The sequence below is a fragment of the Amblyomma mixtum genome, chromosome 4, assembly GCF_055824585.1.
Source record: "Amblyomma mixtum isolate Tamu chromosome 4, ASM5582458v1, whole genome shotgun sequence".
Taxonomy (NCBI): Eukaryota; Metazoa; Arthropoda; class Arachnida; order Ixodida; family Ixodidae; genus Amblyomma; species Amblyomma mixtum.
The window spans coordinates 10,670,759-10,694,242 of record NC_143015.1 but is presented as its reverse complement, the minus strand read 5'-3'; the positions used below and the strand labels follow the sequence as shown (position 1 = coordinate 10,694,242).

Below are 23,484 nucleotides of genomic sequence, written 5' to 3'. Positions count from 1 at the left end.
TCGGCACAAACACGATAAAACAATTGTAGTTCCCAAATGCAGAACCACTGCACACAAGCTGTCGTTCTTTCCAAGAAGGATATCTGATTGGAATGCATTACCTCGCGAGGTGGTCACCTTATCGTCAGCCGAAACATTTTTATCTGCAACCAACCCCAGCCGGTCAAGTTAGGGTATTTGGTTCGATTCTGGAGTGCTGCCCTTGTCGTGTGCTGTTTTGTATCTTAATGTAAAGTGTTTGTTACTCGTGTGTTATTTGAGTTGTTCAACACAAATTTTGCTGCCTACCTGCAGGCCTTCTTTTTTTTTCCTTTTTTTCGTTGTTTGCTATGGACAAAGCACTGTGCAATTGCATCTCCACTCCTGCCTTGGCCGCCCAAAAGGCGGCTGGCAGTATTGAATAAATAAAATAAATAAGAAAAAGCTCGGATCTGTGCAAGTGTCATTAAAAAATTTTGTAGTGTTTTCTAAAAATTCCAATTTTTAATTTTGAGCGGTGCCTGGTTTCACGTCTTTTCGAAACATTCAAACTGAGTTCACCTCACAAAGAAATTTTTTTTGGCACAAATATTTTTGGCTTAGATCAAAGACACTGCGATGTTTCCATGAATTTTTTAAAAATAAATCTGAGATGCTCAAGTGCAACGTCTGGGACGTTTGGAGTGGAAAGACCCATACATGAATCAACACATGGCATTTGCCTACACCCCCAATTATAATTTATAACTGACTCTTTTTTCTTCACATTGCTTTGATTTTGGTTCAAACAGCTAAACAATCACTTTCACATATGAAACAAGTTGAGGTACCCATGAGGGACACAAGAACTTCGATATAATTGCTACTTGTCAATTTGTCCACTTTTTGTAACTGTAGCTTTGCGTAAAGTTCTGCAAGAGTTGGCGTGAATTTAAATGAAGAAATCAGCTACCATGCTCAAGATTTTGCATACCTCACGTGACCTGAATTCAGTCTTGTGCATCATAAACAACGCGAGAGAAAAAAAAATTTTGTCATTTACTGCGCACGAACGAATTTCACATGGCTACACATGTTCACTGATGTGCGCATGATTGCAAATAGAGAACACGCAATTAAAATGTGCCACTCGTAAGCCTTTAAACCTTGAATCACTGGGTGCGACAGTCCATGACCTCTGTGCCTCGAGAGAGAGTTTGACCACAGGCCTTATTAAGGAAGTGGCTAAAGATGCACTCAACCTGTAGGAATTAATGTGCCCCATCCCTCTCACATTGCAGCCTCTAATTGCTCTACGGTTATTTATTTTTTTATTGATTAGTTACCTGCATCGCCCCGCAGGGCAATACAGCAGGGGGGTACAGACTTCATTAGAGGTAGAAAAATTATTGCAGTGCATGGAAAAATGCATCATTAGATGTGATACATACAATGCTTGATACAATGTGATACAAACAAGCATTCCCATAGGCCGTCCCATTTGTTAGCTGTTGCAGCAATTGACATGCCCTAGGGACTGGCTACGATTTGGTGGGCACATCTTTAGCACTTTGCATGGCCTGTTTTCCATCTTTCATTCTTTTTACTCAGAGCAGAGTAGCGAGCTGGGCAAGTCTGGTTACCAGAGAGAGTCACTACGAACACAAACAGAAGCTTCCACACAACTGCAGCGTAAAAAATGACGAGCACAAAGGAGGAAACACTTACGACACGGACAAACGTTGCTTTTACTCACAACTGATTTTATTTTGCCAGCAATGGGAAATATAAAGATTCCGCCGCGAATGCGCACGCAGGAAAGTACACGTGCCACCATCAACAAAAGAAACCTTATCACACTGTGAGGCACATCTTATCGTGTGGCAGGGAAAGGGTCACATTCTGCTTTATAAAAATGAGTAGAAGTATCACTTACGCAAAAATCGCCTTTTCTTTATGTGGTAAGCTTCCAGCAGTTCACGTGCAGTTTGATCTTTGCTTTTGCCTAGAATCGTGTACTTTCACGTACACGAAAGTACACGTGTACTTTCGTGCGCGCACATTCGCGGCGGAACCTTTATATTTCCCATTGCTGGCGAAATAAAATCAGTTGTGAGTGCAGCGTTTGTCCGTGTCGTAGGTGTTTTCTTCCTTTGTGCTCGTCTCTTTTTACGCTGCAGTTATGTGGAAGCAAAGTAACCAACTTTCCCAAAAGCTCGTTTTACTAAAACAAGCAAGCAAATAACAAGATGGGTGCCCCAACTACCACAAACTGGTTGTTCCTCTGTTTGTCTGCTAGCACCGTCTCAAATAAGCCGATGATCAGCAACACATAGCAAGCGGTCCCAAATGAATACCACATCCAAGGCATGAGATGCCCTGCCTAGATGGGCAAAGCCAGGCAGAAAAGATCTGCAATCCACAGCAGCAGACACTGTCCAGTTACAACAATGGCTTTCAGGCAACATCTTTTGCACTTTCCAATGCTGCCAAAGCGCTCCGCACAAATGCGGGTGAGGTGACATCAACAGTCACATGTATGTACAGCCAGCAATGCTGACCACCGCAGCTGTAAAAAGTATTTCCTCGTACTCGCAGCTGTTCTGAATCTGTTCAGTAATGACTGTTGCTGTGCAACGCATTTTGACAGATTTAAGCCCAGGAAGTGGGTCTTTTTTTCCCCCACTTACACAAGGCACATTAGTTTCCGGCGCCGTATTGCGACGCAGACTTATCACGCTGGTCGAACTCCAACCGTGCATTGTGACAACGCATCTATTCCATAATTAGACAGAGCTTCACCAGCGAACGTACGAGACACCAGGAGAAGAAGAACACAGGACAACGCTGGACTAACAACTCACTGTCCTGTGTTCTTCTCCTGGTGTCTCGTACTTTCGCCGGTGAAGCTATGTCTGATGAACACCAACTAGCCCACATGGGTACCTTGTTATATTCGGTAATTAGTGGCTGTGTCGTTTTTTAAGACAGCGCATACGCCGGGTGGAGTTTGCACACCGGCCAAACTAAAACCAATAACCATGCGGACCTGGGCGAAAGGTTTCGATTTAGCAGGACGCGGCGCTGGCGAACCCGTTACAGGCGTAGTCACGCACGCACGTTTTCAAAATTTTGCGCAAAACACGGTCCATGAGCGTCCCAAGGAAACGCCACTGAGGTAATGTAAGAAGCATGAACCGCTGGTCTGGCCAACTGCTGCGCGAAGGAATCGAACACGATGCCAGTACGAACCATGACCGGCTTGTGGTTCGAAACAGTTTTTGTCCCATCTCGGAAGATTGGCGAGGGCGGAAGCTAGCGAGGTCGGGAAAGGCGACAGCAATCGCGCACGCAGTTCCCAGAACACATGCCATACGAAACTGCAGGCACTGCGTTAAACAAATGCACCTTTGCATTGCACTGAATTGAGGTCCAAAAGGCTGAATTAAGCCCCAAAGCTTGCTCACGTGATTTGCAAGGTCGAATATTCGCGCTCCAAGGATGAAGACAACCATTCAAACCTTTAGTGGCTTTCCCGCTAGACGCCAGATAACGGCAGCAAATACGCAGGCACGGAGTCACCGCTTGAATGCAACGGTTTTGACGCGCGCAGCGATGTTACGCAAGAGATATCGCATCGCGCGATAACTCCGTTAACGGCCACGGCAAACCCTGTTTACTCACGTTGCCTTGGCAGCGCATTCGAACTTGCGCCTACTCCCTCACCTCTTGCGTTCAAAACCGAAGCAACTGCAGCGCTGCGCCTGCAGCGACCGAAGCCCGAAGGGCAAGGCCCGCACCGTCCCACCAGAAGCTGCGCCGCATGTGCGCCGCCGTCGCTGAGCCGTCTTTAGTCCCTCTAATGTACCCATAAAATAAAAATAAATGCAGATAAAACGTGTATTATTTTTAAAAATTCCCTCAAGCGTTACTTATTGGAGTTCATTAACTTCGATTAAGGATATAAAGGTACGCTTATCCCAGATGGCGCGAGAGTCGATTTGACCTAGTTTACCCGGTTCATTGTAGTGTGCGGTCGCGTTGTCGTCGAAGTAGCTGCCCTCGAATATCAGTTACGGCAACGTTGGACTGAATTTCTAGTTGCTTTCCAAGCTTGGATATTTTTCAGGGCACGTTCCAGTTAAGGTGAGTCGAACTAGTTGTTGTGTCGTATCTGCCTTTGCAAATGTACTACCTTGAGCTGAAAGTTTGTGCTTAGACGCTTATTCTGCCCTAAAAATGCTTGCACGGGGAACACTGGCTACAGCAGTTATAAATAACGATGCTCTGCGTTCAGTTAGGGCGTGAGTCTGGCAAAATGTGCGATTTACTCCTCCTGTCAGGTTAAAACCGGCGGGCTTTCAGATGAGTGTTTGCGGAAGTAGGTGAAAACAAGTTCGTCGCATTATTGTAACGGTTATTGGCGAGGTTTTTATTTGGAGGAACAGTTCTTAGTGAGATGTAATATGTGTGAAGCGCGTTTCAACGGCGAAACTTAGTTCAGTGCCAGAGAAACGCCTAGAACCTGTACTGGGCTTTACAAAACGCGACCATTTTCGACATCCAGAAGGCTCCTGGCAGGACCAATCACCATCCCCTGCCGCCAAAGAAATGGCCAATGGGAAGAGAGCTTGTCGGAGCCAATAGAAAGAGACGTGACGTCAGATTCGGCCAGTAGTAATTTTCGGAGGCGATGACGTCGTATCTGTGTCATGCTGCTGTTTGCTTTGTGTTTCTTTTTTGGTAGTTTTCTCACTCCCCCCATCTTTGCAACTGTCCGTTTCGTGGTCTCCGCACGCCTGCTTGTTGTGTTGTGTTTCGTGCTGCAGCAAGTCTCGACGTGAAAGTGCTTCGCATTTTTGGCATCAGGTTTGTGGCCAGTTTCTGTGTAAACCTCCGCCTGTCTTTCCGACGTCTTCATTCAGGCGTAGTTTAGCGCTAGGCAAAACCGAGTCGTTTGCGAGGCTGCCACGTCTGCCCCTGTCCGCGTCGTGCCGCGCTCATTGTGTTGCCGCTCTCTCGAAATACCCGGGGCAGCCATTTTGAAACAAAGCTTCTTTTAGCGCGTTCATCGCTTTCGCGTTGTGCGGTGTCCGGCGTCGGCCCAAGCTCTCAACCGCTGTCGCCGTGAGTTGTTGGCTTCGCACATCACCCCGAGAACCGCCCGGTTGGCGCCTGTGCCCGCGTTTTATTTCCGCTGTTCAGCCCTGAAGGGGTCAATTTCGTGCTGTTGGCGGGTCGTCTCTGCGCTGGCGGCGGCTCCGCTAAGCCTAACGACCCCCACCATCGCCGCCGACCAGATTGCGTCCGCTCCCGGAAGGCGGGCGGTTAAGATTTTGCGCACACGTGTGCTGTTGCTGTCAGCTCGGGTCTCTGCGCTGCCCATACGACCACACTGTGAAGTCTTGCACTCGGTTTGGAAAGGGGCGCCCGTTCAGTTGGCGGGAATCAGCCGCGCGTCGATTGGCGCCCGCGTCCGAGCCCCCTTTCGGGACAGCTTTCGACACCGCACTCTCGGGGAGCGGATAAAGCTGCGCGGTTGATGCCTGCAAGCACGTGTCGTGATGGGTTTGCCCGCATTGGGACGCTGTCTTCAGTCGCCCTAGTTCGTGCATGTGTTCAGAAAACGTACTGGTCGATGTCCGTCCGGTAGTTCTCGTTTGGTACTTAGTTCAGCGTGCCATGCCTAATGACCGTGAGATTTGCGAGGCTTATCACATTAACAGGGAAGGTGATAGCTTTGTCAGCACGACATCACTTGCCCTGACCAGAAAAGAAGAAATGTGTCTCCGAACCAGTTTGCCACATTTTGATCAGTTTGTGCTCGTTTTAACCTAGTGTACGCATGTGACACCGAAGTGTTTGTATGTGCCTGTTTGTCGTAGTAAATCTTCCGTTCACGTTTAGCGCTCGTCCTTTCTCTTTCTATGTCTTTGCCCTAGTTTTATGCACTAGTCTTCTAATTAACGGTGAGACACCAACTAGCCCAGCTTTCCGCCTTGATTCTAATGAACCCCTTTTTTTGTCAGTACTGCACCGGTTTCCTTGAGGCTCGTACTGAAGTGCAGGCAAGATTCAGACGCCTTTGAGCCCATAAGTCTACATGAAGTCTGCGTGCTTTGAAGTATGAGTAATACATGCACAACTGCCGGGTCTGAGCACGTGCTGGACCGTGGGTAAAGGTGTTTTGGCGTGCGCAGGTGACGCCACTCCTGCCGACGACCAGCCATGGCCCGTACCAAGCAGACCGCCCGTAAGTCGACCGGAGGCAAGGCCCCCCGCAAGCAGCTGGCCACCAAGGCGGCGCGCAAGAGCGCCCCGTCGACGGGCGGCGTCAAGAAGCCCCACCGTTACCGACCGGGTACCGTGGCCCTGCGTGAGATCCGTCGCTACCAGAAGTCGACCGAGTTGCTCATCCGCAAGCTGCCATTCCAGCGCCTGGTGCGTGAGATCGCCCAGGACTTCAAGACGGACCTCCGTTTCCAGAGCGCCGCCATCGGCGCCCTCCAGGTGAGTGTTTATTTTACCTATTTAGTACATGCTACCAGTTCTTTCCAGGGCTAAGGTAGGAGTGGAAACATTACATGCATAGGGACAGAAATACCGAGAGAAACTGGCACAGACAAACCCGTAACAAATGATGCTTGCTAAGTACTACAACAATGATCATAAAGCAAAGACTAAAACTCATCACGAGATTCCACTGACACCACGTCGTCAGGTGGCCGATTCCAGTCGTGTGCGGTCAGCGGAAAGAAGGAATATTTAAAGCAGTCTTTAGCAGCATGGAATTCTTTGACATATAGAGTGTTTATTAGATCTGCACTCCTTTATATAACATTGTTGATCAATCCCAACAGTTTTGTTCATGATACGTTTTAAAAGAGACAGTTCTTGTTTTTGTCGACCAGAGAGGAGTGGCAAGTTGGCTTCACGGTACAAAGGAGGTACTGAATCTTTCCTCCGAAAGCAGAATGATACATAATGCGCACCTCTGAACATGCTCCAGTTGAGTGTGTGGACAGTGGCTGACGAAAAGCCAGGAATTTCAAGCCCAGTGTATCCGCCTATGGAGGGGATTTCTTTTGTCTGTACCATGTGACCATGCACAGGGGAGTGGATTGCTTCGGCTCTAGTTTAGCTGAAAGACTTGCCTCTCGGGCTGCGGTATTCGTGCTGTAAAGAAATGAACGGCGAGCGAGGTCCAGTCCAGCTGCGAAGGCTTGCTTTTCACCTTGTGCAGCCGTGTCTCGTGGCAGCAAGTTCAGTGCAGACAGGCCAGCTAATGGCAGTAGTTGGATAACCTGCCTGAAATCTATGAAGAAGAAGCAGGCAGGATTTCTGTGGAGACTTGCTGACCATCGGTTCCACGGGTCACAAAGGGATCTGGCAATGTGCAGTCTACTCTGTCTGGAACTGCATTTGGTTGTTGCGCCTGTGGTCAAGATGTGTGGATTCGATGCACACATGTGTTAACTGCTGATTACAGTGATTCTGGCGACTAGATGGATGGATGCCTTTTTACCCTTTGTATTGGGTGGCAGCTTGTGCCACCTAACCTCTGATTACCCCCTCTGTTAATTATTCCTCTCAACTTCGTCCTTCCCTTTATGTCTCATTTGACAATCCCTTCACCTCTTGCGTCGATCTTTGTCTCCCCTTTGTTGACCATTTCACTGCTACTCTCGAACATACTCGTGTCTCCTTTTTAGCCCTCTCCCTTCCACTCCCGGTACTGCTCATGTACAAACATAATGCGGGCATGTCACACCACCTATGGTTGAGGCCACATAAACGCACACAGAATTTGCAGGGTACATTAATGGATGAAGCGCATTTTTCTACATCCACATGGCTTCGTCGTCTCAGCAGCGTGCGTCCACATTTTGACGGGCCAGGAGTTTCGGGAACGGCTGATGAGTTCTAAGATTAAAGTGGCAATGATGAAGCAGCTTAGGCTAAACAGCTTGTCGAGCGAATGCAGCAAGGAGGGGCCCCTGTCGCACAATTCGACCAAGACGAAGCCAGATGGGCGGAACTCCTGTTGGCGCTTCCCAGCTTGCTCACCGGTGTTCTGTTCTGTACCACTTTTGTTCTGATGCCCTGAGCATGTTCCTTTAGATGCGTGAAGGTGGGCTACCTGGGGCTGCAAACATTCGACTTGCAGTGGTCGCATTTGGTTCAGGGCACTGCTAATGTAACTTCAGTGAGCATGCGGACAGTGCTATTATTTGGCCATACGCAGCCAGTACTGCACTGATTGTTCATTGTTGGGAGCATGCTTGGCTTGGCGTCGACAGGAGCAGTGATCCCTGCATTGCTTTGGAGTAGCAGTTAATGCAACGCCCTACCTTGATATGCGGAGCCAGCAGAAAAACAAAGTGGCTCCAGGAAAAGGCAGACAGTACTGCACTTGGGTGCTACATTCATTCGAGCTCTGACCAACACATCTAGTGCACATAAACTGTTGCCACTACAGGTGTCATGCATTCGTGCACTTTTTGTGGGTGTTTTGGAGCTGCTCCATGCTGTTCCATACATAGGTACAACAGTGTGAAAATAGCTACTGCTCTTGTTGGCACTATCTGCATCTGCAAACAAGTAATAGTGCATTCCTTGTGGTGAGCTACAGATGCTTCACATGCATGCTTATTCAATGCCATGAGCTTAATGAAGTGCAGCTTCAACGTGATCACGTCAAGGAGCTTGAGTCGTGTAGAGGTCGTCGTTGGCCATGGGCAAAAGATCAGCCCAGGTGGCAGGTTGACTTTTTTAATGTCTGCCCCTTTAAAGGCATGGCCCTCATGTACAATCCAAAGGCCCAACAAGGTCATGCGAGCTAATTGCCCACTGTGGCGGGTGGCAGTTGTATTGGATGGATGATAATGGCTTCACCCTTTGTATCCAGCAACAGCGTGCACCAGCTAGTCTCATTTCTCCAGTAAATTTGTTTTTTCCCCTGTCTAATTTGATCTTTTTCTGCCCAAATCTCCCTCGCTTCTTTCATCCATTCGTTCGTCCTCCCCAGCACACCCTCTGTATCTGTGTACCTGGGGACTTGGTGCTCTTTGGTCTGTTTCAATTCAACAGGCGGTGCGTGTACTCCATCCACTTCAAATTTGGACCTGTGGGTTTTCATTCTCAAAACCCCTGTTCTAGCCTCGAAAACCAATGAACTGCCACACGGGGTATCTGATAAATGAGTGCTTTTCATGCCATATAATACCGACCAGAATCCAGAGCCGCTGTCTGCCGTGGTGCTGGCATTCCTTCAGCGGCTGCGGGGCTGCTGCAGCTCCGTGGCCACGCTTCCCTATAGCCGCGATTAACTGCCGTTCTTTGGGCGCTACATACTTAAGCCATGCAGTAGTGTTGCAGGAAGTGTTTGCATTAAACGGATAAAATTGATGTTACATTACTTGCTCCGGTGCTTAGCTCGAGCTTATATGGCTACCGTCTTGGTGTTCCATCGCAAAGAAAAGAAATTCGTCTATATTTTGCTATCATTAATGCAGATACAAACAGCAGAAAGATACCACTCGGTAAACCCTTTACTCCCCCCCCCCATCCTTCAGGTATGCGAGCGGAAAGAGCAAGTGAAATTGGCAGCACTTGTGTGCTAACATTGCTAACGTCCTGTACACAACATGTGTTTAATGGGAACAAGAACAAACTCCGCGCAAGGATGCCGAACACGTACTGGTGATCGAAAACGCGTGCTCCATCTGGACAACCTTCAGTCTGCAGCTCGCTGTTCCAGTTACATCATTGAGACAAATCAATGAATCTACATTCCAATGCATAAGATTATCATAGATGGTAGCACACGTAAAAGACTGCAACAAACGACACGCCAGCACGGAAATCTGCTTACAAGTACTGATTTCTGATCCGTACCCTACCTGGTCACTACCCTTGGATGTCACATTAACGACTAAGTGCTCGAAAGATAAGCGCAGTAGTACTTTCTGGTAGAGGGACAATGGGAGTTGTCACACAATACCCACACCCTCGTACATTGGGTGATGGAGCGCAACAATGACAGAAGCAAACGCGTTCTACGCGCAGCGCCTTCGCGGCGGTGCAGCCAGCGGTCCATCTGGCTGTACGCGCCGGCAGATGGCAACTGGTGTCCAGAGTAGCACGCCCACAGCCGGCGTGCAGGGGTAAAAGAATCTGGTCTGTATGTACACTCCTCCCAGCACCGAATTTCCTTCCATTCTCTCCTTCCTCATTTTTTTGTCTCCTCTGTTTCCACATTGTCGTTTTGCTGGGCCCCATCCCTTGCCTGTAGCTCCTTCATTCTTAGCTTTGGAGTTCTGTTTGTCCATTTTGTGTTGCTGCTTGATTGGCGTGTTCAGTGATTGGTTGCGAGGTGTTGCTTGGGAAGAGCATCCTGGGTTGCACAAGGCGTCGCAGTATTTGCCATCTCGGGGCAGTGCCACATCTCTTAACAGCTGCAGCATGGGTTCTAAGAGGAAGCCAGCGAGCTATGAATGTCAAGTAGAGAATGACTGGTTCTGCATACGTTGGCATTACCTCTGTTCCTACCTTTGAGGTGGAGCTTACATCTTTCACTAAGACAGAAAGTTGGACGATTTGGAGTGTGCTGAAGGAAATTTTTTTTTCACGAGAAGTAACAAACCCAGCACATATTGCAATGCATGAAATTGTAGCTTATTAGTTGCACTTCTGAATGACACAAACAGCAGAGTCGTGTGTGTGCAACGGTACTTGAACATTTATTTTTTCAATACGCCAAAAACTAAAAGGTATGCAGCAAAAACAAATTACGCGCTGCACCAAGTCAGAACTTGATTGGTGGAAAATTGGAATGTACAAACTGTTCATGTTTATAGCTCTCCTTCTTCCCAGTTTCAGCTATGAGGTAAAATTATTGCACTTTCCATGACCAGTCAAGTCAGGGGTCATGACTGTGGTGCCACTGTGGAAAGCAATGAGGGGTGAAGATGTGAAGCAGAGGTGAACTTGACAGGTGCTGCACATATTTGATCTTTGTTGTTCAAAAGAACAGTTGTTCAGCACACAAACTAAATGGCAAAGCACGTCCATGACTCTCCGGAGTGAGCTTTTTGCGCGTGCACTTTGAATCGTTCGTTTGTGAACGTTGGCCTGTGGTGCGGTGGCGAGCGAGTTAACTGCCCCCTCTCAATTTGTTTATTCCTGGTGGCACACTGTCCCTGGCTGCTAAAGAAGTGTCTGCACACCTGCATTTTTTTTCACACTCGCCAAGACGTGTTAGGAAATGTGTCCGTGTTTCATATTGGTCGAAATGGTCGTGATGTCACAGTGCGTGACTTGTACTTTGGCTAGTAACCATGTGACCAATTAAATGGATGGTATAGTGATGCACCAAGTAAGTGGGACTGAGTTTAGTTAACCATTTAGCCTAATTAACCTTTCTAGTAGGACCAGATAAATAAAACAGAGTAGGAAATTGGTCGAGTTGGCAAATCGAACCAGGGTCTCCGGAGTGCGACACGATCACGCTAACCACTCCGCCATGCCAGCTCGATGGTTTGGAATGAACAAAGGCGTGTCTAGCTAATATGGTGTCTTCATTCACTCCCATCTTCCTCCCTTCCAGTTACAGCAAGGTTCAGGTGTCCACCGAGATATGAGAGATACATTTCCTTTCCTCAAAAACCAATTTACAGACGAGCAAGGCGTAGTCAAATGGGCGATAGTTTTGTGGACTCCCTGGCAGCGTTGCAAGACGCTGTCGCGTTCCACTCTTGGAGGCGAAGCTTAATATCTCGACCACACATGAGTGGACACAAGCAGCAACACCGCGCTTGAGGCTTTCGCCTCACTGCACTTTGGGTCAACCAAGTGCCCCCCTGAATATTTTGCTTCGCTGCATCCGGTATGTGTGCAGCGGAGTACAGTGTCGTGTGTTTTTGCTTCCCCCCCCTTGCAGGAAGCCAGTGAGGCATACCTGGTTGGACTGTTTGAGGACACCAACCTGTGTGCCATCCACGCCAAGCGGGTGACCATCATGCCAAAGGATATCCAGCTGGCCAGACGGATCCGTGGGGAGCGCGCCTAGAAGACGCTCACCAAGGACACACACTCCTCTCTCTTCGTCCCGCTCGTCGTCCTCTCTCATTTTCATTGCGCGCTCTCCGTCTCGTTGTCCAGCCCTCCTGCCCCCCGTCGAGGAAAATGGCCACTGCCTGTCCTGCTGCGCTCGAATCTTCTTGGTGGTGTGTATGTGTGTGGTGTGTGTGAAGATCCATGCCCCTTCGACCCGTGTGCCCACCAACACGTTGTCCCCTCTGGTCATTTGGAGGTGTTCCGCCGCCCTCGGCCAAGCAAGGACAGTTTCACAGACACACACCATGCGAGATCAACCACGGCCGTTAAAATCCAGCATGGCAGTGCACGTGGACTGTTTTCCTGTGTGCCCAGCCATCTTTGGTGTCCTGTGCAGTGACTTTTTTTTATCAGGGGAGTAACGGGCTTTTTTCTTTCTTTTGTCATCTTAGCAAGACTTCTCTGCCTCTTTTCTTTTCAGAGATTGGCTGCCGCCAGCAGTCCAGCAACAACCTTCAGTAAAGCATCTGGTTTTTTTATTTACTCTTCTCCATTTCATTGGTCGCATCGTTGTGAAGTGTTTTTGCATTGACTGGTATTGCGCATGGTGCAAACCCTGGTCTGCCATGTGCTAAGCAGCTTCCATCGCCCATGGGGCAACTGCTCATGTCCTGGGCACAACCAGTCGTCGGTGGAAAGGTGGGGGGGTGCGGCGGAGAAAAGACTTGAGGAACCTAGGGATGCTATGCCTTGAAGGCTTCTTAGGCACATAACTTGTGCTTGCACCCTCATCTCTCTCTCCCCCCCCCTCCTTCGCAAGACATGCATGGAACACGTACTTAAGAGTTGCAGGTTGTTCGGAAGGTTTTATTTTCCCGCCTGCCTGGGTTGGGGCAGATTCTTGTGATTTTGGGGACAAAAATGGGGTTGGTTGGAGGCTTCCTTGTGCACAGTGTTGTAGGCGATCCAAAGCATGCCTCTGTGAGGAGGCTGTGTCAGCAGCAGGTCAAGCTTAGCATGGTGCTCACTTCCACCTTGTGACGTAGGCTCAGTTGTGTGCATTTGCACTAGGAACAGTTTGTGTGCACAAGGATGCTTCAAACCTGTGCGAGCACGGACATTGCCTCATTCAAGAACTTTTTGTCTACCACTGCCACATTGCGACGCAAAGCAGCTTCGTACGTTTCTTCGGTTTTTTGCTGATTCACTTTAACCTCCTTTGTTGGATCATGGTGCTGCATAGCAGAGCCTTTGCAGGGTTATTTTTTTTTTCTGTCGGGCTCCCGCTCCCTGTGCTGATGTCTCTCACCGTGGTGTACAAGCGAGCCACCAAGAGGGGGCTAACACCCACTGTGGTTCAGTGTTTTTAATGAGTGTGTTGCATGTATATTATCACGTCACCACCATACAGACACACACCTTCTTGCATGTAGCAGTAGTTTCGTAAAGCGACGGGTCGTAGCGTTTCTCAAAAGTCTGGTCTTCACCATAAATGGCGGAAAAAAACGATTGGAATAAAGTGCATCACATTCCAATGCATTGGGTGCGTCATTCATTCATTGACAGCCATGGGTCATCCCTCCTGTTGGAGCAGCACACAGTGGCGATGTTGGAGTGCAGTGGCTGGATCTGAATAGCTCTGCATTCACGCCATTGGCACAGGTGCTAGAGCGGTCCCCGATAAGGGTGCTTGAGGTTGGCTATACTAACACGATTGCATTTATTTACAAATACTGCAGGCCCTTCTCGGGCCTGTGCAGGAGTGGATACAAAGGAGACAGTGCAGGGGAACAGGTTAGGTACATATGTAATACAAAATAAGAATTCATCATCAGCGGCATCGTGGTGGTAATGATGCCAATTCAGGGAAACAAAAATAGCTGGTTAGGCACGGAAACAAATATAGTTACAAAAAATGTGAAATGAAAGTCAGCATCATAGCTTTATCACGGTTGCATTATGGGTGAATCAATGCTATTGATGTGCTCTATGAATAGTTGCCAGCAGCCTGGGGTAGTTTGTTCGAGCTAGATATAGCCGATGGAAAAGAATATTTATGAGCATTAATATGGCTTATGGGTTGAAGTGGTTCTCGAAGAGTGATGAAATGGTCCCTGGAGGTATGCTTCTGTTGATATGTTCAAATTACCATGATAACAAATTTTAGTCTAGATGTTCTACGCTGTGCCAAGCTGTGATCATCTGCTTTGTGAAGTAAATTAGATATAGTTGTCAAGAGTTGCAGGCCACAGAGTGCTCTTGCTGCATACGAGACCTGAAAAGCAAGCCAGTCATTTGCAATGTGTTCAGCAATTCGTACTTCACACCTCACAGTGGCAGGCTTTTGCCCGAATCCATGTGCACTGCATCATGCAGCACTCTTTACGTCGGCAATGGAGGGCTGTCATTGGTTCAGCATGCAAACTGTCATCATCAACAGCCCGACTACGCCCCTGCAGGGCACAGGCCTCTCCCATGTCTCGAACCCTGTCCTTTGCCAGTTGCGGCCACTGCATTCCGCTCAAATGACATAGCTGCAGTTGGAAGCTCCACCCTCTGGGGAATTCCCACATGCAGCGGAGGAACGCAGGCATTTCAGCATTCAAAGTGACTAGAGGAGTGAGAGAAAAGCCTGTTTCACATGCAAGGGGAAATACTAGCGAATCCTGCCACTGCGGCAGGAAAACGTGTTCCGAGTTGTCGCTGCTGTGAGCGGCGAGGTTCCAACAAGTTCGAAATTTTCACTGCACTCGCTCAGTCTCTTGCATGTGAACCAGCCTAAAGGCGCGAAGAAGCAGGAATTCAAATTTTCACTACAGATAAACGGCTCCTTTAAAAAAATTCTTGTCGGAGGCTGTGAAGTGGCATCCTTTAACTGAAGCCCTATAGACAATCAGATGTTGGATTAGACACTGGAATACAGTAGACTCTGATTCGAACTTCAAGGGACCCGAGATTTTTGTTCAAATCATCAGAAGTGATGGAATACTGAATGGGATTTGCTTTATTGACGTCTATGCATACAAAGTCATTTGCAGCTCTTTCACCATGCAGACATAGCTAACTGCTTTAGCACAACCCATAGCATAGGTGAAAGGCAACAATTTTGTCTCCTCTACGAGCAGTCTTTTACTGGTTGTATGTTTGAAAAAATTTCTCTTAATGCATTCGTTTCTCAATAGAGTAAAGCTACATTCATTGGTATCACAAGGGACTGAAGAAGAGGTCAGACCTGACTGTCTAGTGGCTACCAAAAGCCTTTCAGAAAAGTTTTTGCAGCACAGCAAATTTAAGTGCTGAAAAGTTAGTAGGCATTGGTTGTTTGCTTTTTAGCGAAAAGTGCTCAGCCATGACTTCTTCACAATTGTCATGTTGCCGTGCACGGTGGAAGAGAGGTGATCCAACAGTTGTCACTAGTGGCAGCACCAGTACTGGAGGCCTTGTTTGTCGCTCGTTTTGCTGGCAGTTCAACGGGTGCACCTGGCATGGGTGCTTGATTTCGATACATGTATGACGCTTGCCTCTTTTTATCTGTCTACATTCTTGACTGCGGTACTATAGAGGCCACATGAATCAAGAATTTTTATTAGTCGGTAATTTGAACAATATACAATGATGTACAGAAGGAGGTCCCATAGTCGAATGACTGAAAGGGGACCTCCTGTTCATAATAACATTGAGTTAAGTAAACTATGCGCGGCATTTTAAGAATGAAAGATGATACCGAATTAAGACACAATACATGCATTTGTAGACAAAGAACAAACTCCAAAGAAAAAAAAATGGTGAACTGTCTGCTATCAAGAATTGCTTTAACGTTCATTAAAACTTCCTGTTGAGCGAGTTGGTAGTTCATATTAAGGTGCTTTAAGGTCTGTTTAAACACTGCACGCTAGTTCTTAGTATTCAGAGGTAAGGTGTTCCATAGTGCAATCGATGAATACTGAACAGTCTGCTTGCCATAGTTAGTACGAACTTTTGGTAAGAGGAAATTGTTAGAAGCAAACCGTGTAGTGTTGGAATTGGTGTGTAAGAAAAAAACAACTGTTGGTAATTGGTTGTTGATCCTGAAGAACGATATACCCAAATGAAATTTGATGAGCTTTGAAACAGTTAGGATATTGTTCATATGGAGTAAAGATCTGGCATTCTCTAGAATATTCGACACAATGTCTACGAAACGTCTATCTATTAATGATGGTTAATGATAGTTAAGCATGACTTGCACATTTCGTGATACTCGTTAATGTATGGTTAGTGATAGTTAACGTGACCTTAACTAGTACACTGATTAATTCGTGTGGTTAAGGTATAGGTGCAGTGCAGTCCCACATGCCACTTCTTTACTACTAATTACCAATTAGTCATTAAGTGCAATGATATAATCATGAAATTTATATCATGTACCGATGTCTCGATTGCACCCGATTAAGTATCGATTGGCATATGCCCATATAAGGCATGCATCCGAAACGCGGACACATTTGCTAACACGTCTTGGTCACGACAGTATGAGGCATGCCTTAAAGGGGCTGCGAAACACTGCCTGGGGGAATACCGGCTATACTTTAGGTGGGTTCTTTGTCACACTGATGCTGACTTAAACAGAATTACAGGAATCGATGCACAGGAACGGGGGTTATTCAGTGAAGAAATTTCAAAATACAAGCAAACAAAACGCTGCCCTCAACTCGATTTTGGCGGGGCTTCCCACTCCTATTTCACTCTCCCAATGACGGCACCTGGCGCAACCAATCAAAACAGCCAGCCAGGGCACGTCGCGGAAGTTTGTACTCCATGGTTGCCTGCTCTCTGTAACTCGTTCTTGCTGAGACTGGCAGCGTTAGGTAGATACTTGAGGCCGTACACTTTGTAACGGGCGGGCACCACTAAAGTGAGCACCCAGACCAAAAAACAAAAAAAACGAGATGAAAGCGCACAAGAAAGGAGAAAACAAAAAAAACCGCAAAGTTCAAAGCAAGGAGTTCGCTCATCGACCGCGTTCACATCCGACTCTGCGGTTTAGCGCGGTTAGACACAGTGCGCCACCAAAGAGTCAGTCGACGCTTGGTTCGCAGCACACCCTCGCTCTTGTGCTTGGAGTTGTCTCCCTCGTCGTCCACCGCAGGATCGTGAAAGCCTAGCGCCTGAGGGAATGTGGTGCCCTCTGTCGGCATCGGATGGAGTCTCTGGCACGACATCACCAGGTGCTCGATGGTCTCCTCCGCATCGCCACACGCTCGGCATAGTGCTGCCTGTGCTTCTGATGTTGCACCGAAGCGACGGCGGTACACCAGTGTCCACAGCGCTCCGGCCCGAGCCTCAAACAGCAGTGTGTTACCCAGGCCGTTGTCAAAGATCTTTTCGGGTCCGATGCTGTCTTTGCACTGGCGGTACACAGCCAGTGTCGGTTTTTCAGCGAGCGTCTGTAGCCACTGCTTATTCTCAGTTCTTGGACCCGTCTCCTTGCCTCCTGTTTCCACGCCGTTGCTGATTCGGCATTTATGGGTGTCTGGAAAAGGCCATACTTGCCTTCTATCCAGTGGAGGCGCTTCACCCATGTAGTGCGTAGGCATGTCGCAGCGAGGTATTCAGACTCGCCTAGCCCATCGGTCGCGGCTCATGAACTGGAGTCGACCGCGGTACTCTAGCTTGCTACATGCCTCCCTTGCCTCAAAACTAGACCATCCAAGGTCGCCTTGGATGGCTGCATTGGCCACCCGTCCATGACAACCGACTGCAGTGCGGCCGACCTCCGTCTGTCTGCGCTCTAGCCAATTCCTGGTGGCTGATGGGAGGCAGACCACCGCGTTGGCGAACGTGAGTCCTGGTACGTGCGCGAGCTTCCAGAGGTCGCGGACCATAGTGTACTGATGGCACCCCCACAGGCACCGACGTCTGAGGATGCATTGCGCTCGGAGTGCAGACTGACGGACCTTGGCCTCGTGCAGCCTGAACATGTCAGTCTCAGCGCACAAATTTATGCCCAGGTATTTGTACGATGTGTCGACTGTCAGGGGCTCTTCGTTCAACGTCAGCAACAGCTGATCAGTCGCCTCGCCCGCCAGCTGAACAACCATGCATTTTCGTTGGTTGAACTTGAGTCCAAGGCTTCGCAGTTCCACGGCACAAACGTCTAGCATTTTCTGTACATCCTGTGGTGTTTCTCCCATAATTACTATGTCATCAGCAAAGGCAAGACCCGGCAGTCGGCTGGAGTTGTCAATTCTTCTGGTGCTGTACTTAAGGCCGAATCCCAGGTTTGCCTGCAGAAGTGCCTTTTCCAGTCCGCACACATACAGCAGGTAGAGAAGGGGAGACAATGGGCATCCCTGCCTAAGCCCTTTGCGCACGCAGACCCGCTCCGATTGCACATTGCCAAATAAGGCTGTGACTGCATTTTCCCGGTAGCGTGTTCGCCAAATGCAGCCGGTACAGCCAGCGATGACAGCGCCGCCCACCGGCAGGTAGCAGCCACATTAAGGCTGGTTATAAATATTCATTCAGAACGACAGCTTGACATCGCTGCTATGGCGCAGTGGATTAGAGGCTCGTTTTGCGTATGGAAGGTCGGCCGTTCGACTCCGCTCTCTGTACTGTAGTTTTATTTTTTTTTTTTAATTTCATTTTTTTCAATTATTTCCCTTTTAGGTCGCAAATCGTGATGCTTAGTGGCATATAACGCCGTTTAAGAGGATTTATTATCCCTTTTAGGTAAGGCGTAGTGACAATCTTCAGTCACCGTGATCAATTCACCGTGGTTTCAAGCCTTGTGGCTGTACAGGCTGCAGTTGGCGAATACGCTTCCCGGTACAACCTCTTTATCGTACCGAGGAGTGGAGGTGCCACCCCCAGAGTACCAAGGCGGTGGAAGAGAGCTTCGTGCGGAACGTTGTCATATGCCTTTTCGACATCCAGAAAGCAGCAGATGAGACTCCTGCCCTCCTTCCTGGCGATGTCTATACAGCTGGTGAGTACGAAGAGGTTGTCTTCTAGCCTCCTGCCCGGACGAAACCCATTCTGCAGCTCCGTTAAGACGTGCGCTGATTCAGCCCATCCGCTGATCCAGGCTTTCAACACTTGCATGAAAACTCGGTACACCACGCTGGTGACCGTCAGTGCCCGGTAGTCGCCGATATGGGCAGCATTGCCGCCTTGCTTCAGCAGGAGCACCACCCTGCCATTGTGCCAGTCCTCGGGTATGTCCCGCCGTTGATAATGGTGGTAAACAAATCGGCAAGCTGTTCCCTCGAGTTTGGACCGAGTAGTTTTAGTAGGCGAGCTGGTATTCCATCGGGTCCCGTGGCTGTGCAAGCGCTGATGCGACCCAGTGCCCGATTCATGCCTGGCAGTGCGACCTCCCATGTGATGTCCGGTTGGTCCTGGGGTGGAGCTGAGCACGATGTCTTCTCAAGCTTGTGCTCACGCGTGTGGGCTGGTGGCCCATACAGGGCTGACAAGTAGTCAGTGACGTGCTATTGCAGGTCGGTGATGGGCAGTCCTGTAGCACTATCCACCATTTCAACTGGCCCCTCCCTTTTCCTGTCCAGTGAGTTGACATACCGCCAGAATCTCTGAGCTGCCGACTTGCCCTCTGCCCGCAGTTCTTGCATTTGCTTGATATTTGCGGCCGCCAGCTTTGCCTGCACCAATGACTGCATTTCATGTTTGCGCTGCAGGTACCTGTCCCATGTCGCTGCTGCTGCCTCAGGGTCCTTATCTTTCACCGCCCTGCGGTGGGCGCGGTTCGCGTCCCTGCGCGCTTGCCATGCCTCTGCCACCTGCCTGTCCCACCATGGCTTCTTGTAGGCTTGCCCATGTCCCTTGTGGACCACGTGTGAGCGCATTATCGAACGCACGGCTTCCATGTAGTCGTCGTATGTAGAGGCTCCGATCCGCCTCTGGCTCTCTTCAAATTCCTTGGCGACGACCTCCATCTGTCTTACCGGAAGGTAGAGAGCTTTCGACCGTCGCGGTCGAGTCTTCCGACGTTGTTTACGGCTGAAGTCCAGACGCAGGCGATTATGGTCGCTGCCCATGCTAACCAGGCCTTCTTCATCAATGTCGAGGTGCTGCAGAAGGCTCAGAAAAACGAGGGGATAGCAGCGCACAGTCAATACATGTTGCACTGTTTCTGGCGCACCACGAATACTGGCCGTCGCATCTCGGGTCCAAATTGGCGATGTTGAGCTGGAGATGATCCGCCAGCCGGATGAGGAGGTCACCGTTAGCGTCAGTGTATCTGTCAAGCTCGGAGAGGTGGCCGTTGAAGTCCCCAAGAATGATCACCTCCCTGTCAATTGCAACCAGGCGGGCGTCTCTGCACACGCACTCCACTAAACCATGGTTATTGTCGGGACGACTGCTGCGGACGGAAAAATATACCACGCATAGCGCTGTGGGGACCCCGAGAAGATCACCTGCCACCCATAAGTGGTTACTGCATCCATCGTCATGCCCCACACGATCACTGCACTCTTGCGCCTGCCACTCCAACTCACGGCGCCACATCACTCCCACACCTCCACCTTTCCGGCTTTCATCCAATCTGTTCTTGCCCGCCCAACACCAGCTCGGGTCGATGGGAGGCTCCTCGAGGTCGCGGAGGTGGGTTTCGGCCACCGCGTATACGGATATTTCCTCTGTGCGAAGCGCGCTGTACAGTTCCGCCCACTTTTGTTCTCGTCGAGCGCCGTGAAGGTTCAGAAAACCGATTCTGAAGCTTCTTTGCTTCTTGCACCGAGGTGCTGGGCGGCGACGCTGCTGCTCGCCCCTTACTGCGCTTGCCGCTTGTTTCCATGCCAGAGCGCCCCTGGTGGTGTATTTTTATTTTACTTGCTTTGCAGGGATTTTATCTAAGACAAACAAGTTGTTTTTGTTGATCTAATATAAAACGCAGACAGGTGACAAAATGTGTCTCTATTTATTCACACAATTTGCAGTATATTTACTGTTTGTCCGATCATCAAGCTCGCGCCAGGCGATGTCATATCCGCTGCTAAAAACCCGCCACTGTGTGGCGACACCATCAGAGCCATGAAGTTGTTTTTGGGAGGACATTAAAATATTAAAAAACGGAATATACGTGGTATTACCGACGCTAATAGCACCATTATAACTCACTGTATGCAATCAACAGGCAAAACAGTTAACTAAGATTGTGTTTCTGGGCCCCTTTAAAAATGGTCAGTTGTCTCTGGTCTACTGCACAGGCGGCAATGGTCCATGGTGCAAACATCTCCTTAGCATGAAGCCATGCCTTCACAGGCAGCGTAGATGTGTGCAGTTTGAAGAAGAATGTTTTTGCAGCAGAAGAAATGCACTTTTGCCTTACACGCTTTAAAACACTGGCGTGAAGCTCGCCGCGGTGACTCGGTGGTTACGGCGCTCGACTGCTGACCCGAAAGACGCCGGTTCGATCCCGGCCGCGGTGGCTGAATTTCGATGAAGGCTAAATTCTAGAGGCCCGTGTACTGTGCGATGCCAGCTGGTGCACGTTAAAGAACCCCAGGTGGTCGAGATTTCCGGAGCCCTTCACTACGGCGTCCCTCATAGCCTGAGTTGCTTTGGAACGTTAAACCTCAGTAAACCAAACCGAACTCCAGAAAAGGTTCCTGTTGCGGAGTGGTTTCGGTTTGGAGAATACAGATCACCTCAGGGGGCGCTGTATTAGCGGCCCTGTTTAAGGCGCTGCGCTCCCTACGGCCGCTTATCTGTTTTTTCAGCCAGCGGACGCGGTTGTTGCTGCGACGATGATAATGATGATGTCCTCAGGCTAAATGGCACATGCCCACGGCGGGGGATTGGCCAGGGTGCATAGCGGATACAAACGCACTCATGTACAGGGAATGGAGTAAATTTAAAATTTTGGGACGTAGAGCTAGAATTTGTACAAAACAAAAATACGGAGAAAGAAAAGTTGTCAATTCACATTCTAGCAGAGGAATCTACCAGATGAAATTATATAATCGTGAATAGAATCGAACACTGGTTTCAGGGCATATCCCTTGGCGCTTGCCCCGAAGGATAAGAGAATCGGAATAGATAGAGGAAGCCCAAGCCGAGCGAGGGGGATCTCCAAGTAAATTCTACGGAGAGCAGCGAGCCGCCGGCAGGAGAGGAAAACTCAATTTCGCCACAAGACTCACAAAGGTTGGATATCGAAAGCCCCGATCGGCATAAATAAAGATTTAGCCGCGGTATCCTGCAGCGCAAAAGGGTCATGGACACCTCACATTGCCTCGAACTGCACATCCGCACACTCCAAGGAAATGCCAGGTGTTGAAAATCCGCTGCAGCGAGGAGAGGCTCATGGCTCAAGGTGTGGAAACGCTGGAATCGCTGAAAGCGTGCTAGAGTCAAGTAAACAGTATTTGGGACGAAAGGGACAATAGGACCATCAAGGGCAGAGTTTGCTAAAAAATCAGCCCTCTCATTAGAAACAATGCCACAGTGCCCAGGGACCCAGTGAAAGCGTACTTCTGTAACATGTGGAGGAATAAAAAATTGAAGGGAACGGCTCATAGGAGTATCACTCGAGGTTTCGAGCGCTGCCACAACAGAAAGGTTGTCTGAGAGTATAATAACCCGAGTGATACTGCAGGGAATCCTTATTAAGGCCAACTCAATGGCCAGAAACTAAGCTACAAAAATAGGGGTAGAGTCAGGGGCCCGAAATGAGTAGCTCCAATAGACGGCAATATGGTTAGGAAAATTGTCTAGGTACTCCTCTATGCGCCCATTTAACATATTGGCGGGCAGGTTCTTAGCATTCCTTGGGAGGGTGTTGTCAAAGAAGACTGCCGTGTCAGCCCGCCTGTTGGTGACTAGTACTAAAGATCTCATTGATACAGAAATATTTGACAGCAGGGAGTTAGTGAACACCACCTGAGGGAGCTTATACCGAGGCCAGGGAGTACCAAAGAACAGAGTTGGGTTCGTTGTGAATATAGGGTTAGCCAATCCAGGAACAGGCTCCGAAGACCTTAAAAATGTCCGCACAGTGATAAGCTCAAACCGAGAATTGAGATCAGGTATCCGCGCCTCCAAGTACAACACAGCATTAGCTACTGATTTAGGCAGACCTAAGCAAAGGCGCAGAGCGCGTCGCTCCATAACAAACAGGGGTTCACGCTTGTACTTTGACGCGCTTCTTTTTTCTTTCCTCTGATCTTTTGACTGTCTTCTATCTGCACGTGGCAGCGGTGGTGGCTCGGCTTGAGCCAGTCGACAGGTCCGTGCACTTTCCTTGTCATCCATCTCTCAGTCGCAACAACAACAACGAATAAACCGTGGCTTTCTCAACCTCGACCTGCGTCCGTGTGTCTTTCCTCAGGCCGCCGTCCCGGCGTGTCCTAACGCGCTCCGGCGTGGCGTTCCGCGCCGATACAACGGCACAGGAAACAAATACTCTGTAAGTGCCTGAGTCATCTGCCTTCCGGAGAGGCTATACAGGTAGTCTAAAGAAAA

General features: G+C 49.0%; 2 protein-coding genes and 1 pseudogene across 7 annotated transcripts in view; 1 reads left to right on the top strand and 2 right to left on the bottom strand.

Annotated features, from left to right (window-relative positions):
* The window catches only part of LOC149345681 (uncharacterized), a 77,930-nt gene extending 74,178 nt beyond the window's left edge, over positions 1–3,752 (bottom strand). The window contains exon 1 of one of the 4 annotated variants that reach the window (XM_089586175.1): positions 3,643–3,752. The gene's annotated coding sequence lies outside the window, so the exon portion shown is untranslated. The other 3 variants (XM_089586177.1, XM_089586178.1, XM_089586176.1) reach the window with 3 other exon arrangements.
* Positions 3,753–3,950: 198 nt separating this feature from the next.
* LOC149345680 (histone H3.3A) lies at positions 3,951–13,554 on the top strand. 3 transcript variants are annotated; one of them, XM_089586180.1, is made up of 3 exons: positions 3,951–4,104; positions 6,159–6,468; positions 11,900–13,554. In XM_089586180.1, the coding sequence occupies exons 2-3, from the start codon at positions 6,187–6,189 to the stop codon at positions 12,026–12,028; spliced, it is 411 nt and encodes a 136-aa protein (XP_089442306.1). In that variant the 5' UTR covers positions 3,951–4,104; positions 6,159–6,186; the 3' UTR covers positions 12,029–13,554. The 3 variants fall into 3 exon arrangements, with proteins under 3 accessions (XP_089442306.1, XP_089442305.1, XP_089442307.1); XM_089586179.1 differs by lacking the exon at positions 3,951–4,104 and adding an exon at positions 4,672–4,827; XM_089586181.1 differs by lacking the exon at positions 3,951–4,104 and adding an exon at positions 4,944–5,085.
* Positions 13,555–15,602: 2,048 nt separating this feature from the next.
* LOC149345679 (uncharacterized) lies at positions 15,603–20,550 on the bottom strand (annotated as a pseudogene).
* Positions 20,551–23,484: the final 2,934 nt, after the last annotated feature.

Coding starts and splice junctions, on each gene's coding strand:
- LOC149345680 (XM_089586180.1), top strand. CDS start 6,187: ATGGCCCGTACCAAGCAGACCGCCCGTAAGTCGACCGGAGGCAAGGCC. Junction 6,469..11,899: donor CCGCCATCGGCGCCCTCCAG/GTGAGTGTTTAT, acceptor CCCCCCTTGCAG/GAAGCCAGTGAGGCATACCT.